At 48.3% G+C, this 17,109-nt stretch overlaps 1 protein-coding gene across 6 annotated transcripts in view; it reads left to right on the plus strand.

Annotated features, from left to right (window-relative positions):
- The window catches only part of CDC42BPB (CDC42 binding protein kinase beta), a 115,228-nt gene that overhangs the window by 73,952 nt on the left and 24,167 nt on the right, over nt 1-17,109 (plus strand). For 4 of the 6 annotated variants that reach the window (XM_017528034.1, XM_017528038.2, XM_017528036.2 and 1 more), the window contains exons 12-21: nt 377-510; nt 2,396-2,638; nt 5,158-5,271; nt 6,691-6,935; nt 7,050-7,155; nt 7,923-8,047; nt 8,633-8,738; nt 10,358-10,506; nt 11,864-11,958; nt 14,926-15,005. In XM_017528034.1, coding sequence (XP_017383523.1) covers nt 377-510; nt 2,396-2,638; nt 5,158-5,271; nt 6,691-6,935; nt 7,050-7,155; nt 7,923-8,047; nt 8,633-8,738; nt 10,358-10,506; nt 11,864-11,958; nt 14,926-15,005 — 1,397 coding nt within the window. The remainder of the gene's footprint in view (nt 1-376; nt 511-2,395; nt 2,639-5,157; nt 5,272-6,690; nt 6,936-7,049; nt 7,156-7,922; nt 8,048-8,632; nt 8,739-10,357; nt 10,507-11,863; nt 11,959-14,925; nt 15,006-17,109) is intronic. The other 2 variants (XM_017528035.2, XM_017528037.1) reach the window with 1 other exon arrangement.

A 17,109-nucleotide genomic window follows, 5' to 3' on the forward strand; every position in this document is an offset into this window, starting at 1 on the left:
GACAGTGTGTCTGTGTGTGTGTATGTGTGTGTGTGTGTGTGTGTGTCTGTGTCTGTCTGTCTGTCTGTCTGTCTGGAGCCTGTTCAGCACAGGCGTGCAGGTAGCTATGCCCATGACACTGTGTGTGTGTGTCTGTCTGTCTGTCTGTGTGTGTGTGTGTGTGTGTGTGTGTGTCTGTCTGTGTGTCTGGAGCCTGTTCAGCACAGGCGTGCAGGTAGCTATGCCCATGACACTGTGTGTGTGTGTGTATAAGTAAATCATCCTTTGAATGAAAAAATGTGAATTATTAAATAATTCCCTATCAGTAAGTCAGCTAACAAAGTTTATGTATAGTCAGTACACCTAAAGGAACCAGTTTATTTCCTCTTTTGCCCAGATTCAAACAAGCTCGAGCGACAACTTGAGGACACGGTGGCGCTTCGCCAAGAGCGTGAAGACTCCACGCAGCGGCTGCGGGGGCTGGAGAAGCAGCACCGCATGGTCCGGCAGGAGAAGGAGGAGCTGCACAAGGTAGGCGCTTGGTTCAGGGTGAGGAGGGCTTAGGGGACTTAGCAGAGTTTAACAAGTTCAAGTTCATGCAGACGATGGGGGAGCTCTTGGGATTCCTGCCCATGGGCTGTCCCTGCCGCATGCCGGACACCAGGACCAAGCCTGACCCCAGGGCCCCTGCACACCTGTCTGCCTGCTGCCCAGCCCTGCGTCGGCTGGCAGAGCTCGGCTCCCAGTGGCAGGTGCCTTCCACCCCCTTGCCCACGGCAGGCATCCACCTCGCCATCAGCATCTCCAGTCTCCACTTCAGACCAGCAGAGAAAGCAACACCCACTGCATTCTGAAGCGAGGAAAGATGTCCAGAGGGCAGGTGGCTATGGTGATACACGCTGTATCTGGAGCCAGGGACCCCCCTTCTCTCCACCAGGCCTCTGCTCTTAGAAGGGATCCCGTTGTAATGACAGGGAACTGCAGCAGAGACCCAGTGTTAAAATCTGGGTGATTTCCCCCCATAATTCCTTTATACATTTGAATTTTTAGTAAGATAAGGGAAACTTTTATTCTCAGATGCCAGCATGTTGGTAACACAATTGTATACGTTTTCTAAAATACATCCATTTGTATATGTTATCCTTAAACCTGTAGTCTGTGATCTGTTCTCTAACATGTGCCAGATTTCAAATGCACATTGTTTCTTAAGATAATCTGTGTTGTCAATCACCTGAGTGACTTCTCTAGAAGTGCAATGCGGTGTGGGGCCTGTGGCATCCCATTGCTTGACAGGGTCACAGTACCCCCCAGTGGACCCAGAGAGGTCTGGGGAGGCCTTCCTCAGCGTGTGAGAGCCGACCTGCCAGCTTGCTCGGGGTCTCGTCACTTCCATCTCAGACCAGCAGGTGTGACAGTGACTAAACTGCCAGTTGGTTGAGCAGATTGGCTGGAGGGAGGTCAGGGTCATCAGCCTGGCGAGTCCTAAGACTGGGTCGGCAGCATGGCCATTGCCAAGACTGGGTTGTCAGTACAGCTGACCTCATGGTAATTCCCACTTGTGGCTCTCCACTCAGAGTGACAGCCAGCATTCACATATCAGTCTCTAGTGAAGAGCAGGCTGTCCAGTGATTGTTTTTATACAGTTCTTCACTTTGACTTAACCTTCAGCACTTTGTGTGTATATGTGTTCTTTTCTGATTTTGCTTGTGTTTAACTAACTAGATTGAGTGTCCAAATGCATCATTCAGCTTTGCAGCTCTCTGGTGACATCAGGCAGAGGCTGGCATCACAGATCTAGGCGTCCTGTAAGCAGGCTGCCCACATGGTTGTGGGCTTTTTTTTTCCCCCAGACGGAGTTTTGCTCTTGTTGCCCAGGCTGGAGTGCGATGGCATGATCTCTCCTCACTACAGCCTCTGCCTCCTGGTTCAAGCGATTCTCCTGCCTCAGTCTCACACGTAGTTGGGATTACAGGCGCCTGCCACCATGACCAGCTAATTTTTTGTATTTTTAGTAGAGACAGTGTTTCACCATATTGGCCAGGCTGGTCTCTGTGTTTCACCATATTGGCCAGGCTGGTCTCTAACTCCTGACCTCAGGTAATCCACCCACCTCGGCCTTTCAAAGTTCTGTTTGGGATTACAGGTGTGAGCCATCGTGCCCAGTCTGTGGGGCCTTTCTTGGTGTGGAGTTGGTACTCAGCAGCTAAGCCTGGGTGGCCTTCCCATTGCCTGTGTGGCTGGAGTGAGACAGAGCACAGATCTTTTTCCACGCAGGGGATTTTTCAGATCTGTGGCTCTAATCTGTAACCAGGATTGGCTGTCGATTTTAACTCTTCATTATAGGGGAAGACTGAACCTCCAGCCTTCTAAATCTTTGTTAAGCAAACGTAAAACATCTATGATTGTTTTTGTTCAGCAACTTGTGGAAGCCTCAGAGCGGTTGAAATCCCAGGCCAAAGAACTCAGAGATGCCCATCAGCAACGAAAGCTGGCCCTGCAGGAGTTCTCGGAGCTGAATGAGCGCATGGCTGAGCTCCGCTCCCAGAAGCAGAAGGTGTCGCGGCAGCTGCGGGACAAGGAGGAGGAGATGGAGGTGGCCATGCAGAAGGTGGATGCAATGCGGCAGGAGATGCGGAGGTCCGAGAAGCTCAGGAAAGAGGTAGTGTTTGGATGGTTCAGGGTGGTACTGACTGGACTTGGTGTGACTTTAATAAAATGTCTTTGAAGTCTTGGGCTGTCTGATGACAATTACTGTAAAAGGGGTCAGAAATTTTCTGTGGAGCCCAGTAAGTTGATCGACCAAGCATTTATTTTGTTTTTTGTTTTTGTTTTTGTTTGACGTGGAGTTTTGCTCTTGTTGTCTAGGCTGGAGTGCAGTGGCACGATCTCTGCTCACTGCAGCCTCCACCTCCAAGGTTCAAGTGATTCTCCTGCCTCAGCCTCCTGAGTAGCTGGGACTGTAGGCACATGCCACCATGCCTGGTTATTTTTTTATTTTTATTTTTTTATTTTTAGTAGAGATGGGATTTCACCATGTTAACCAGAATGGTCTTCATCTCCCGACGTTGTGATCCACCTGCCCAGAGTGCTGGGATTATAGGCGTGAGCTGCTGCACGTAGCCTTTTATTTATTTATTTATTTTTGGAGACAGAATCTTGCTCTGTCGCTCAGGCTGGAGTGCAGTGGTGCAATCTCAGCTCACTGCAATCACTGCCTCCTGGGTTCCAGTGATTCTCCTGCCTCAGCCTCCCAAGTAGCTGGGATTTCAGGCATGTGCTACCACATCCAGGTAATTTTTGTATTTTTAGTAGAGACGGGGTTTCACCATGCCGGCCAGCTGGTCTCAAACTCCTGACTTCAAGTGATCAGCCCGCCTCTGCCTTCTGAAGTACTGGGATTACAGTCATCAGCCACCATGCCTGGCCTTGATCAGCTGAGCATTTATTTTGTTATTCTCATCTCTCAATATCTACTGGTGAAATTACAGTAAGGCTCTTATAGTGCTGATTTTTTTTAATTCCCTTTTAAGTAAACAGAGTGTTTATGCTGTACTGTGATGTGGCCTGGCTTATGTGAGTAAGACACCTGCAGTCCACATAGGGAAGGTGGCAGTAGAAAGGCAAATCCCGAGCCGAGCGTGGGGCTCACGCCTGGAATCCCAGCACTGTGGGAGGCGCCGAGATGTCTGGATCATTGAGCTCAGGAGTTTGAGACTAACCTGAGCAACATGGCAAAACCCCATCTCTATCAAGAAAAAAAAAAATTAGCTGGATGTGGTGGCGGGCGCCTGTAATGGCAGCTACTCAGAAGGCTGAGGTGGGAGAATTACTTGAGCCCAGGAGGTGGAGGCTGCAGTGAGCCGAGATTATACCACTGCATTCTAGCCTGGGCGACAGAGTAAGACCCCCTCTCAAAAAGTGTATCTATATGAAACGCAGATCACAGCGGAGCACTCTTCGGGCGCTTGCTTAGGTGAGCACTTCTGAAGTGTCTTGGCCTCGGCACTCCTCGGCAGTCTTGGAATGGTTACAGCCTCAGAGCGTTCTTACGTAGGCTGCAGCTCTGAACAGGCACCATGGCAGAAATTAAAACAGAATTTTGTTAATACAATGAAAATCCATTTCATGTTAACATAAGTAACGTGTTTAATGAAAAGTAACTATTTCTTTAAAAATTTGGCAAGAAGAATGGCATTTTTTACTTTTTGTGAGCTTTTCCTTAATACCTGGCTGAGTAGAAGGCACCTGAGTTCCCATGGCTGTGTCTTCAATCTAGTTTTGCTGTGCTGTTCTGGATAAAGTACATGAAGAAATCCTGGCTCCCACAGATAACTAATAGGAAAAGAAGGGCCTTACACAGCCCTGACAATGTCTCAGGACCCCAGGGGTTTTCAGCCCCACTTTGAGAACCGCTGCCCTAGGTATTCTGATTGTTCTGCTGTTAATAGGTGGCATATTTTAACCAATGCTTAGTTTAGAACTCTATTAAAATTTCCTTGGTAAGTCCCATGAATGAGAAGGCCTGACAGCACATGCCCCTGTCCTTCCAAGTTCAGGGCTCTTTGTTGTTTAGCCACAGAGGACCTGTTTGTCGTCTCCTTAGACAGTCTGTTTTGCAACCCAAATATATTTGTAGTTGTGCCTGGGATTTGCCCTCCAGTGGTCTGGGCACAGGCAGAGGGGAAGCGGGCTTTGCTTGAGCACATTGTTGAAGCTGGTGCAGGCACGCGGGGTCTGGGCACAGGCAGAGGGGAAGCGGGCTTGGCTTGAGCGCATTGTTGAAGCTGGTGCAGGCACGCGGGCTCGCTGTTCTGCTTGCTCTTCTTGTGTGTGTTTGAAGTGATCCATTTAATAAATGAATCCGTGTTCTACAGATGCCAGAAGTACTTGCTTTTACAAATCAGTGAAATTTAAATTTCAAGAAACATATCCTTTCTTGAAATTTAATCTCAAAGTACCCATTTAAGCTAGAATTGAATGTTGTTTGTTACTAACCAGCCATCCCAGTTGAACCCTGAAGTATATTTCTCAGACTTTAATTTGCAATAAGATTTGATGGAGGGCGAACACTCACAAAGCTCTGAGGTCTTGTTCTTGTAGAGATCCTGTGGGTGAAGCTCTGACTTGGTGAGGTAGAGCTCGCTTTGTGTTAATAGAAAGCGGATCTTCCTTTTGCAGTTGGAAGCTCAGCTTGATGATGCTGTTGCCGAGGCCTCCAAGGAGCGCAAGCTTCGTGAGCACAGTGAGAACTTCTCCAAGCAAATGGAAAGCGAGCTGGAGGCCCTCAAGGTAGTGCTGGGCGGGGGTCTCCACCCTCAACTGAGAGGGACGCTCATCTTTGCTGACGCCGTCACGTGGAAGTCACCGTGTGTGATGTGTGGTCCGAGCTGCATGTCACCCAAGGCTGCTCAGACAAGACCCGCATGCGGAGAGGGGGCATGGCCCCTGCCTTCCCAACTGCTTTTATTTTTAAAGGCCAAGTGTATTTTTTTCCTTTGTTTTATAAAAGTTTCAGGCAGCTCACAGTAAGTCCTAGAAAACTGATATCTAATCGGCGCATTTCCTGCTCCAGCCCAGTCAATTCATAGCCATCTTCACATTGTGGTATTCTAAATTCCATGCAGTTGAATTTTGGTAAAGCTTCTTACAGCCCATGACCTGCTGCTAACTGGGGAAGAGACAGGCTGGCCATCAGTCAGGACCCACTGGTGGGACTGGAGGGTGGCAGGGAGGCCGTGGAGGGCAGGAGGGGGAAGGCCACAGTGGCCGAGTGGGCAGGGGGGTGGGGGGGGGTCCCCTTGGAAGCATAGCATGGCTTGGGTCTCCTCATGTGTGAGGTGCATGTGATGGGTCTGTGCTCTCCCTTTGCCTCGGTGATCTGCAGCTCATCCTCTTGCCCATGGGCCTGAGATGCTATTCCTCTCTGGCAGCGTGGCTTTGCTGGATCTCGCATGTGGTGCCTGAGGCTCTCTGCCCCTTTCTGAGCCCTCGAGTCTCCTCTCCTGTGGCACAGCAGGCAGAGTGAGCTTGGCAGACCAAAGTTGGAGCACATTCCTGCGGCCAGGGCATCCATGGCCCCACAGCTGTCCAGTAGCCATCTTCCTGCCCGCTGCAGCCCTGCAGTGCCTCTCCCCCCACTCCCTGCCCCACCACTCCAGACACACTGGCCTCTCTGCGTGCTGTGAGCACAGCCAGCATGTCCCACCTCACTCCAGCCTGTGCCCTTGTTCTTTGCCCCTAGCCTGACACCTCACTCAACAGTCCAGTGCCTCACAGATGCCGCCCTGGCCATTCGGGCACCCCCTCTGCTCCCTATATCCCGGCCAGGGTATGCAGCTTCTCCGCCCCTTTACTGGTTTGTTGTCAGTCCCTACCAACCCCGTGAGAGCAGAGACCTCAGTGTCACCCCGGTCACAAGAAGGGGTCCAAGCCCAGAGTCAGCCCTCAGAAGGATGCTGCAGGCGTGATGAACAGAGTATGGGGCAGGGCTTCGGGGGTCCCAGGCAGACCCGGGCACATCCCTCAGCGAGGCTGTCTCCTGCTGTGACCCCCTAGAATCTGGATCACGTTAACCAGGTTATGTCCGCCATCCGTGTAGTCCAGGCACACAGATGGTCCTTGGGAAGGTGTTTGTACTTGCTGAGGATGAGCTGACAGTGTGGCCCTGGAGGACACAGAGATTCGTCAGCTTATTTTAACCTTTATCTTCAGATGAAGCAAGGCGGCCGGGGACCAGGTGCCACTTCAGAACACCAGCAAGAGATTTCCAAAATAAAATCCGAGCTGGAGAAGAAAGTTTTATTTTATGAAGAGGAATTGGTCAGACGTGAGGCCTCCCATGTGCTAGAAGTGAAAAATGTGAAGAAGGAGGTGCATGATTCAGAAAGCCACCAGCTGGCCCTGCAGAAAGAAATCTTGATGCTAAAAGATAAGTTAGAAAAGTCAAAACGAGAACGGTAGGTTTTCGTGAGCTCCTCAGTGCAGAAAATGAAAGCTGATGCCCACGCAGTAGAGATGAGTATTAGTGAAGTTAACGAGCTTTTAAAACTGCTTCTCGGTCACCTTGGCAGGCATAACGAGATGGAGGAGGCGGTAGGCACAATAAAAGATCAGTACGAACGGGAACGAGCGATGCTGTTTGATGAGAACAAGAAGGTAACCGCGGAAAACGAGAAGGTAACCCACAGTACCTGAGTTAGCACTTCGTATGGAAGTTGTAATTTAAAAAAAAACTTTTATTATCAATTTATGTGGGTACACAGTAGGTATACATGTCTATGGGGGAATATAATGTCTTCATTCCTGAGCCTTGGCAGTTTGGTGTCTTTTTACAGTGCAGTCATGTGCCATAAAACAACGCGTCTGTCAGTGACAGACCATGTGTACCACAGCAGTCCCATGCAGTCACCATACTGTACTTTGCCTCTACCTCTTGTGTTTAGATACAGAGATACTTAGCATTGTGTGACAGCCACCGGCAGCATCCCGCACAGCAACATGGCATGCAGGCTTGTGGCCAGGAAGTGACGGGCTGCGCCATAGGCCTGGTGTGTGGCGGCCGCGCCGTCTAGGCTGGCATGAGCACATTCATGCTGCATGCACAAGGACACATTTTTGAGGCCGTTTCTTGCTGTTTCATCACACGTGACTGTTTTAATTTTTGAATGAAGTAGTATGTTTGGTCTTTTAAGTAGGATGTTTATATTTAGCAAAAAGGTGCCGATTACCTGAAGTCACTAGCTCCATCAGTTTAGGTTTAGATTTGAATTGAAACGTGACTTAAGTGAGATACAATGAAAAAATCCGTATCATGAACTTAGTTTGGAAAAATCTCATGGTGATTAAAGAAAACTTACAGAGTCTTCAAAAGAACTTGTGTTAATGCCAGCACACTTAAAGGATGCCCGATTAACAAGTTCTGTGGTGAAATTGTTCCGTTTCAGCTCTGTTCCTTTGTGGATAAACTCACAGCTCAAAATAGACAGCTGGAGGATGAGCTGCAGGATCTGGCAGCCAAGAAGGAGTCGGTGGCCCACTGGGAAGCCCAGATTGCGGAAATCATTCAGTGGTACGCCCGTGGCCCCGCACCCTGCTCAGCCCACAAGGCCTGCCCTGCCTCTGCTGCCTGAGCCTGTGCTCCATGCCAGGCCGTGCCCCTCAGCCTGGGGTGCAGGTCTCTCTTCTGTTCCCCAGAACTTCTCATGTCTGGGGCAGTGGTTCTGCTGGACTAGAGGTAGAAACACGCCCCCACCAACCCACTGAAGGACTTAGGGCAAGCCGTTCATACCCCTTGTTCTCAGAGATGTCGGATGCAGAGCCCTCCCGAAGCGCTGCACTAGCACCATGGAGACTGGGGGCAAGCTGGGAACTGGCCCTCCGCTCCTAAGGGATGAAGCTGTTAATTTAAAAATTTTTTTTTATTTTTAATATTTTGGGGGTCTTGGAAATTGGGTGTCTTTTTAAACTGTAGTCGTGCGCCATGTAGTGATGCTTCCATCAATGAGAGACCGCGTATGCAGCAGGGGTACAGTGAGGGCACTTCGGCTCACCAACACCATGTCACTGTATCGAGGAAGAGGGAACGTCCTCTTCTTGTTTGGTGTCTCGCTGATGGCCATGCTTCATGAGACAGAACATCTGTTTCCTCCTCCAGGGTCAGCGATGAGAAAGATGCCCGGGGTTACCTTCAAGCTCTTGCTTCCAAGATGACCGAAGAGCTCGAGGCTTTGAGGAGTTCAAGTCTGGGGTCAAGAACACTGGTAGGTTTTGTGCGATGCCTGCATTTCACTTACTGAATAATCCTTTAGTGGTTTTATTTTAAGGATGAATGTGACATTTAAGTACTGTTAGGGAATTACAGGATGCAAGAGACCTCTCTGCAACCAGTTCCCCAGTTTAAGGAGCACCAGTGTTTGCCCGCTGTCAGATCGTCATGCTTCTTCTCTTGATGGTATTCATTCATTTAGCAGATCCTGAGTACTGAGGTCTGTGGTGTCATCTCAAATTAAGACTGGATTCTGCCATCAGAGAGCGGCTTTGATTTATTTATTTTATTGGTTCATTTCATGATCTGTGTATTTTTTTTTAATTGCATTTTAGGTTTTGGGGTACATGTGAAATCTGTGTATTTTCTTCTTTTTCCCCCCAAGACAGAGTCTCGCTCTGTCACCCAGGCTAGAGTGCAGGGGCTTGGTCTCGCTCGGCTCACTGCAACCTCTGCCTCCCGGGTTCAAGTGATTCCCCCACCTTGGCCTCCCTAGTTGCTGGGATCACAGGCATGCGCCATCATGCCCAGCTAATTTTTATAATTTAGTAAAGACAGAGTTTTGCTGTGTTGGCCAGGCTGGCCTCAAACTCCTGACCTCAGGTGATTTACATGCGTCAGCCTCCCAAAGTACTGGGATTACAGGTGTGAGCCACCATGCCCAGCCTTCCTCTGTCCCTTTTCTTCTCTTTACTGTTGTAGATGAAAAATGAAGAATTCTCAGTTGTGTTCAATGAAAGGTTGGTTTGTTTAATAAAAAAAATCAAGATGGCATCTCTAGACTTCTTTCATACCTCTTGAAAGTTGATGTCCTACACTGGGCAACTTAGTAAGAAAACAGAGGGATGGCGTCAATGGACTGGCTTATTGCACTGTTGCTTCATCCTGTCGTTTTAGTCTTTTTGTTTTTTAATCACAGGAATGCGAAATGACATAATTCTCAGGATTGTGAGATAGCAAAATGTTTCAAGTTATGAGGAAAAGATAACCAAATCCTATAATGTACCTTAGGTTTGTAAAAGGGTCCAGGGCCCGGTGGACCCATGTAGAAACTGCAATTTAGAGGCCGGACACGGTGGCTCACGCCTGTAATCCCAGCACTTTGGGGGCCAAGGCGGGCAGATCACAACGTCAGGAGTTCGAGATTAGCCTGGCCAACATGGTGAAACCACATCTCTGCTAAAAATACAATTAGCCAGGCACGACGGCCCACACCTGTAATCCCAGCTACTCGGGAGGCTGAGGTAGGAGAATTGCTTGAACCCGGGAGGCAGAGCTTGCAGTGAGCCGAGATCACGCCCTTGTACTCCAGCCTGGACAACAAGAGAGAAACTCTGTCTCAAAAAAAAAAAGAGAGAAGAAAAAAATTGCACTACAAAAATCAGTTTTATTCTTCTAAAAAATAAAGTAAATGTTATTTTCTCAAAGATTTCTAAGGAAGAGTAAAAGTCATAAAATATCAAAACTAAAACTGGTTATGAGGCACCTCGACAATTTAATAGCTAAATGAAAAAGTAATGGCTTCAGATTAGACAAAGATCACTTATTTGTTAACATTAATTTAACGCATAGATAGCTGCAAATGCATTTTTAACACCATAACCGTGTCTTCAGGATCCGCTATGGAAGGTGCGCCGCAGCCAGAAGCTGGACATGTCCGCGAGGCTGGAGCTGCAGTCGGCCCTAGAGGCGGAGATCCGGGCCAAGCAGCTTGTCCAGGAGGAGCTGAGGAAGGTCAAGGACGCCAACCTCACCTTGGAAAGGTACTTGATGCTGGGGTCTGACTCTGAGTAAGCATGGGGTCTGTGTGGCCCTGAGCCAGCCTAGCCTCTTGGGCTCTGACGCACCTTGCCTGGAAAATCGGGACTGCGGTGCTTGCTGGAGCCTTGGGAGGCAGCGAGTCGGGTTCCCCTGCAGGAGCCTGAAGAGGGGGCCATTCTGCTCTGAGGAGGCAGCCATGCAGGTGCAGAGCCTCGCCTGCCGCAGGGGTGCACTGTGCAGTGCAGGCAGTGTTTTCACAGTAGTGGGTGCGTGTGCCCCCACACTGGGTAGTGAGACTTATACACTGTCTGACAGGAGCCTCTCTCACTACTTGGTCACCTCAGTGCCTCTCCATTCACTAACTCAGACTTGTTCCTTTGAAGCTAACGTGAATATTTTAAAACAGAGGTTGAAGGTGACATTCTCACTTGAAATTTTTCCCTAACTCCAGGCAGTAACGAGAGTGCCATTTTCACACAGCAGTAAATGCAGTCAGTATTCGCTGAGAGTATCCTCTTGCAGGTCCTGTTTTACATGTTCAGGTTACAATAATGAACGTGTTTCATGAAAACCAGGCCAGCTCTGCTGTGCCAGGAAGCGAGTGAGGACCTGGGAGGGACAGTGTCTCTTACAGAATCACCAAGTCCCAAGTCCTGTCAGTTTTGGGCTAACAAAATTAATAGTAATAGGTATCAGTTAGCTGGACTTTGTTTGTACCAGGAACTGCTGTAAGACTGTTGTGTTAAATCCTGTGACCCTCCCACAGCCCAGTAGGTTAGGCAGTCTTGTTACCGCATTCACACACGAGACCCAGGTGCAGGTGCATGGAGGCAAGGTGATTTGCCCATTGTCACCCCACTGATGAGTGGAATGGCCACTACAAATCATCCCTCCTGGCCAGGTGTTCCCCATGGCAGCCTCACTTTCTCTGGCCCTCCACAAAGTCGCTGGGTTGCAAGGCTGCCTGCACAGTGGTGCTGGTGCTGTTTGGTGCAGCCACCATCTTGCCAGTTATGGGAAAGACATTGATGGGGCTGATGGCTGAGCGGCCTGGGCCCTGTGTCGTTGGAGAACAGAGGACTTACCTGGAAAGGAGATGAGGAAGGTCAGAACTCTGTTAGGCCTTCATGAGGCATGCCTTCCTAAGCCATGACTTTTTAAATCCTTGTTTGAATGTTTATATTTGAAATATTCATACTGTTTATAATGTTTGTGATAGAAAGGCCCAGCGTGAGCTGCTGCGTTCTGAAAAGTCCCACGTGCTGGGGAGAAACCCCAGCCCTCTCGTCCTGACCTGCCCCAGATCAGCTCATAGATTGCCTCTTAGTGCACTTAAAGCCGTTCATTTTTTTATTTTAGTAAACTAAAGGATTCTGAAGCCAAAAACAGAGAATTATTAGAAGAAATGGAAATTTTGAAGAAAAAGATGGAAGAAAAATTCAGAGCAGATACTGGTAAATTAATGTCATGTGATTCTGCATTATTTGAATATAAGTGTTTTTCAAATGAATGGTTTTATTTTCTTTTGATTCAGTCGTTATTTTAGTTACATAAAACACAGAATTCTAAAAATCAACATTTTCAAACAGCATCTTCGAAAGATATTTTCCCAAAGGTAGCCATTGTTTTTGGTTTATCCTTCCTTGTTTTTTTTTTTTTTGTTGTTGTTCTTTGAGACAGAAACTTGCTCTGTCACCCAGGCTGGAGCACAGTAGCGCGATCTCGGCTCACTGCAACCCCTGCATCCCAGGTTCAAGCGATTCTCCTGCCTTAGCCTCCTGAGTAACTGGGATTACAGGTGCCCGCCACCACCATGCCTGGCTAATTTTTCTACTTTTAGTAGAGATGGAGTTTTGCCATGTTGGCCAGGCTGGTCTGCAACTCCTGATCTCAGGCGATCCACCCGCCTCGGCCTCCCAAAGTGCTGGGATTACAGGTGTGAGCCACCGTGTTTTATCTTGAAAGCATATAGCAAATACACATCTAAGCACACATTTGTGTCCCCTGATGACACAAAAGGCATCACTCTGTGCTGGGGAGGCCACCCCAGCCCCCTTTTGAAGCTGCACTGTGCACTGCCTTGGGATGGCCGGCCACTGGGTTGGGTTATTTCTTGGCATTTGCTGCCATAGAAGGTGCTGCCAGGAGTGATTGCACAGATGGAACATTTCCATTTTTGTCAGTGTATTTCGGAATAGAGTTCTAGAAGTGGGATTGCCAGGGCAGAGGGCAAACATGCCTGTACACTTGTGCTCAGCACTGATGGGCGGGCCTCCAGATGCTGTGCACTGATGCTCCTCCCACCTGCATGAGGGATTTCTGCCCCACAGCCAACCCACAAAAGATGAGTTCAGACTTGGGATTTTTGCCTCTCTGAACAGGTGAGAAATGGCATCTCCAGATAGGTTTAACTTGCATACTTCTCATAAGCAAGATGGTGCATCTTTTTATATGTTTGAGGGACTTTTGTATTTTGTGAATTATATATCTTTATTGTTTGCCCATTTAAAAAAATTGAGGTTGCTAGCCTTGCTAATTTCTAAAGCCCTTTGTATTTTGGGGGTTAGCGCCTTTTGTTTGTGACGTAAGCTGCAAATATCCTAGTTTCTCTTTGCCTTTGCTTATTCGTTTATTTATTTTTTTGCCAAATAAAAGTGGTTTTGCCGTCTCTACTAAAAATAGAAAACTTAGCTGAACTTAGTGGTGCATGCCTGTAGTCTCAGCTACTTGGGAAGCTAAGGCAGGAGAATTGCTTGAATCTTAGAGGTGGAGGTTGCAGTGAGCCGAGATCTCACCACTGCACTCCAGCCTGGGTGACAGAGCCAGATTCCGAGATTCCATCTCTCAAAAAAAAAAATTTTTTTTTCCAAATTTTTTTGTGTGTTGAGTTCTCAGTCTTTCTCCTTTTTTGAGTCTTAAATAGGAGAAAATACACCTGACTGCCAGTTGTTGGAAGAATTCCCCATGCTTTCTTCTCATGCTTGTGTGGTTTCGTTCTTGATTCATTGATTCAGGACCTCTCTCTATTACCCAGGCTGGAGTGCAGTAGCATGATCAGGGCTCACTGCAGCAGCCTCAACTTGCTGGGCTCATGTGATCCTCTCACCTCAGCCCCCTGAGGAGCTGGGACTACAGGCATGTGCCACCACACCTGGCTATTTTGTTTTTTGAGATGGGGTTTCGCCATGTTTCCCAGGCTGGTCTTAAACTCCTCCTGGACTCAAGCAATCTACCCACCTTGCCTCCCAAAGTGCTAGGATTACAGGCATGAGCCACCGTGCCTGGCCTCAGTTTTTTAATTAGAATACTAATCCATTTGAAGTTTGCTCTGACAGTTTGAGGAGTATATCCAGTTTTATCTTTTGCCAAGGGCAAGCTACTTGTCCAGTATCAGTTATGAAGCTATGTACGACTGCTGTTACATACAGTCGCCATGGGCACTTGGGTCTGTTTCTGGATTTTTACCCTCTTACATTGTTCATGGGCAAGAACTACTTGATTCTTGTTTTTGTTTTGTGTGTAGCGTTTTTTTTTTTGTGTGTGTGTGTGACAGGGTCTCACTCTGTCACCCAGGCTGGCGTGCAGTGGCACCTGCATCCTCAGTCTCCCCAGCTCCACAGGCACATGCCACCATGCCCAGCTAATTTTATTTATTTATTTCTTGTGGCAGTGGGGTCTCTCTGTGTTGCCCCGGCTGGTCTCAAATTCATGGCCTCAAGCCAACTTCCCTCCTTGGCCCCCCAAAGTGCTGGGATGACAGGTGTGAGCCACTGCCCCGGGCCATGATTCTTATCATAGAGGCCTTACCGAACCTGCTTTAATACCCGCTTACCTGGTGGTAGATTTCCTCCTCCACCCACCCCCAGCCCACCCACCCCTGCTGTTTTGGGTGTGAGAGTGTGTGTGTGTGTGTGTGTGTGTGTGTGCGTGCGTGTGTGAGAGAGACAGAGTCTAGCTCTGTCGCCCAGGCTGGAGTGCAGTGGTGCTATCTTGGCTCACTGCAACCTCCACCTCCTGGGTTCAAGAGATTCTCCTGCCTCAGCCTCCCAAGTAGCTAGGATTATAGGCACCCACCACCACGCACAGCTAATTTTTGTATTTTTAGCAGAGATGGGGTTTCAGATGTTGGCCAGGCTGGTCTTTAACTCGTGACCTCAAGTGATCCACCTGCCTCAGCCACCCAAACTGCTGGAATTACAGGCATGAGCCACCATACCTGGCCCCTTGGTTACCTCTTCAAGTGAACTTTTTGATTCTTGTTCAGCTTTAGGGGGAAAGCCTGGTGGTTTTTTTAATTGGGTTCATGTTGGATATATCAGTTACTTAAAGGGAATTGACATCCTGAAGACATTGAGTCTTTCTGTCTGAAAATATTACGTAGACTTTAGTTTTTCACCCTGAGTATTTGTTTCTTCTTACAGGGCTCAAACTTCCAGATTTTCAGGATTCCATTTTTGAGTATTTCAACACCGCTCCTCTTGCACATGACCTGACATTTAGAGTAAGTCATTGTTTTTTTTAAGTGACAGATGAGTTTATAATAAGTTAGAAATAGTGTAATGTGATTTCACTACTCATGGGGCCACAAACACAACAGTAAATATACATTCAGTGTTTATCTCAGAGTTGTACTAACTGCGTAATTGACCCACATGTAAGCCACCTACATTCAGTGCATAAGGTGGGAGGCATTCAAGGTATTTGAGTTGTTCCCAGAAAAGCTTTCTCAACTCAAATTAAGTAGAAATTAGATTAAGAAACTGCTCAGCATCTTCAGGGAGAAATCTACACTGGCCTCAGCTGTGTAGTGGGAGTATTTCAAGTAAATATTTTAATATAAATTCTCACACTGGGCTGGGTGTGGTGGCTCATGCCTGTAATCCCAGCACTTTGGGAGGCCAAAGTGGGAGGATCACTTGAGCCCAGGAGTTCAAGACCAGCCTGGGCAAGACCCTCATCTCTTAAAAAAAAATTTTTTTTTTTAATTCCCACACTAGAGTGAATAAAAATACATTAGTTGTGTTACCATCTGTGCAGCTATAGAGTTTGAAATCAGAGATTGATGGGAAAGGTGGTTGACGGAAACAGCCTGACACCAGGTGCCTCGCTGAGACCCCGGCAAGGAAGCCAACCCCCTCAGGCAGCCAGAGCCACTGGCCATCTACTTGGGAAGCAGCTGTCGAGCGAGGAGCAGACCCTGCTGCCTCCCTCATGGGCTGCAGGTTCTTGGTGGCATTCCACGGAGGCAAGGCAACCTTTCCTCCTCTCCTGAACCTGTAGGGATGCACCCTTGGCAGCAGCATGCGAAGCTCCCTGGAGCGGGAGAGCAGACGTCACTAATATAACTCCTGATAGGGTGTGGGGTGGGGAGGTGGTTCCCGACTTTGATTTAGAAAACTCCAACCCTGCAGGCAAGTGTGAAGAATGGGCTGCAGGTGTACATGTCCCTCCCCTGGGGTTTTGCTGCATTTGCTTTCTTTCTTTCAACATAGAGACTCTTTTCCTCGGAAGTATTTGAAAGTGACTTGCAGGCATCAGTGACCCCAGCATACTTCAGTTATTTCCTAAGATAGGGGTGTTCTCCCACATAACCACAGTCACTGTCATCAGGCATTCTGCACTGGTGCCATGGGACGGCCCATATCCAGATGTCCCTTGTCCTGGGAATGTCCTTTCCTGCTGGCTTTTCCTCCTAGTTCTGGATCCACCTGGTGATCACGAATCGCATTTGGTCTTTTTTTTTTTTTTTTCCTTTAATCTGGAACAATTCCCCCATCTGTCCCCTCTTTTATGACAGTGATATTTTAGTGGTACCCAGGCCAGTTGTCCTCCAGAATGTCCACTCTGGGTTTGCCTGATGTTTCGTCTTGATCAGATGTAGTTGAACCTTTTGGCACAGACTCTCTGCAGGAGTAGCTGTGCCCTTCTCTTGCACAGAGGCCAGCCTGCCCAGGGAGGGTGATGCTGAGTCTGATCTTTGGGTTGAGGTGGGGTTGTCTAGGGTTGCTGCCTGTGTGAGTAGGGGGCAGTCAGCAGGTGCCCATGTGGGCGTCTGTCCGTGGCAGCTTCCCCTGGGGTGGGCTCTTAGCATCCTGGCCTGGGTCAGTCATTACAATACCCAAGCAGGCTTGCATTGCTCACAGCAATTCTGGACATACCTGTTCACCTTTACCTGTCAAAATGTTTGTTTGTTTTATCAAATTGGCAATGCTTCTCTTTTCCCTGAAATCCTCAGTTTTGAAGAAGCAAATCTATTTAACCGGTAAGTGCCCGCCAGGTCTTTGATAAGCCTGTTTCTACACCAGTCATTGCCTCTCCCCATTGCTGCGGGGAGGCATGAGGGATCCAGAGAACCAGAGACAGTGCTTGTTTGCCGAGTGGAGGTGGCCAGGAAAGCAGCAGCTTTCTGTAACATTAACAGAGTGGAGAGCCCAGGAGAAAGTGAGTTTACAGCCAGTACTGTCCGTGAGTGAGTCACAGCTGTGGACAGCGGGCAGCAGAGATGGAGACAGAGGTGACATCTTTCTGCCTCATTCTCTACAGCCAGCACACCTGCCCTTGCTAATCCCTCCTTTTTTTTTTTTTTTTTTTTTTTTTTTTTTTTT

The sequence above is a fragment of the Cebus imitator genome, unplaced genomic scaffold, assembly GCF_001604975.1.
Source record: "Cebus imitator isolate Cc_AM_T3 unplaced genomic scaffold, Cebus_imitator-1.0 Scaffold52, whole genome shotgun sequence".
NCBI classification, from domain to species: domain Eukaryota; kingdom Metazoa; phylum Chordata; class Mammalia; order Primates; family Cebidae; genus Cebus; species Cebus imitator.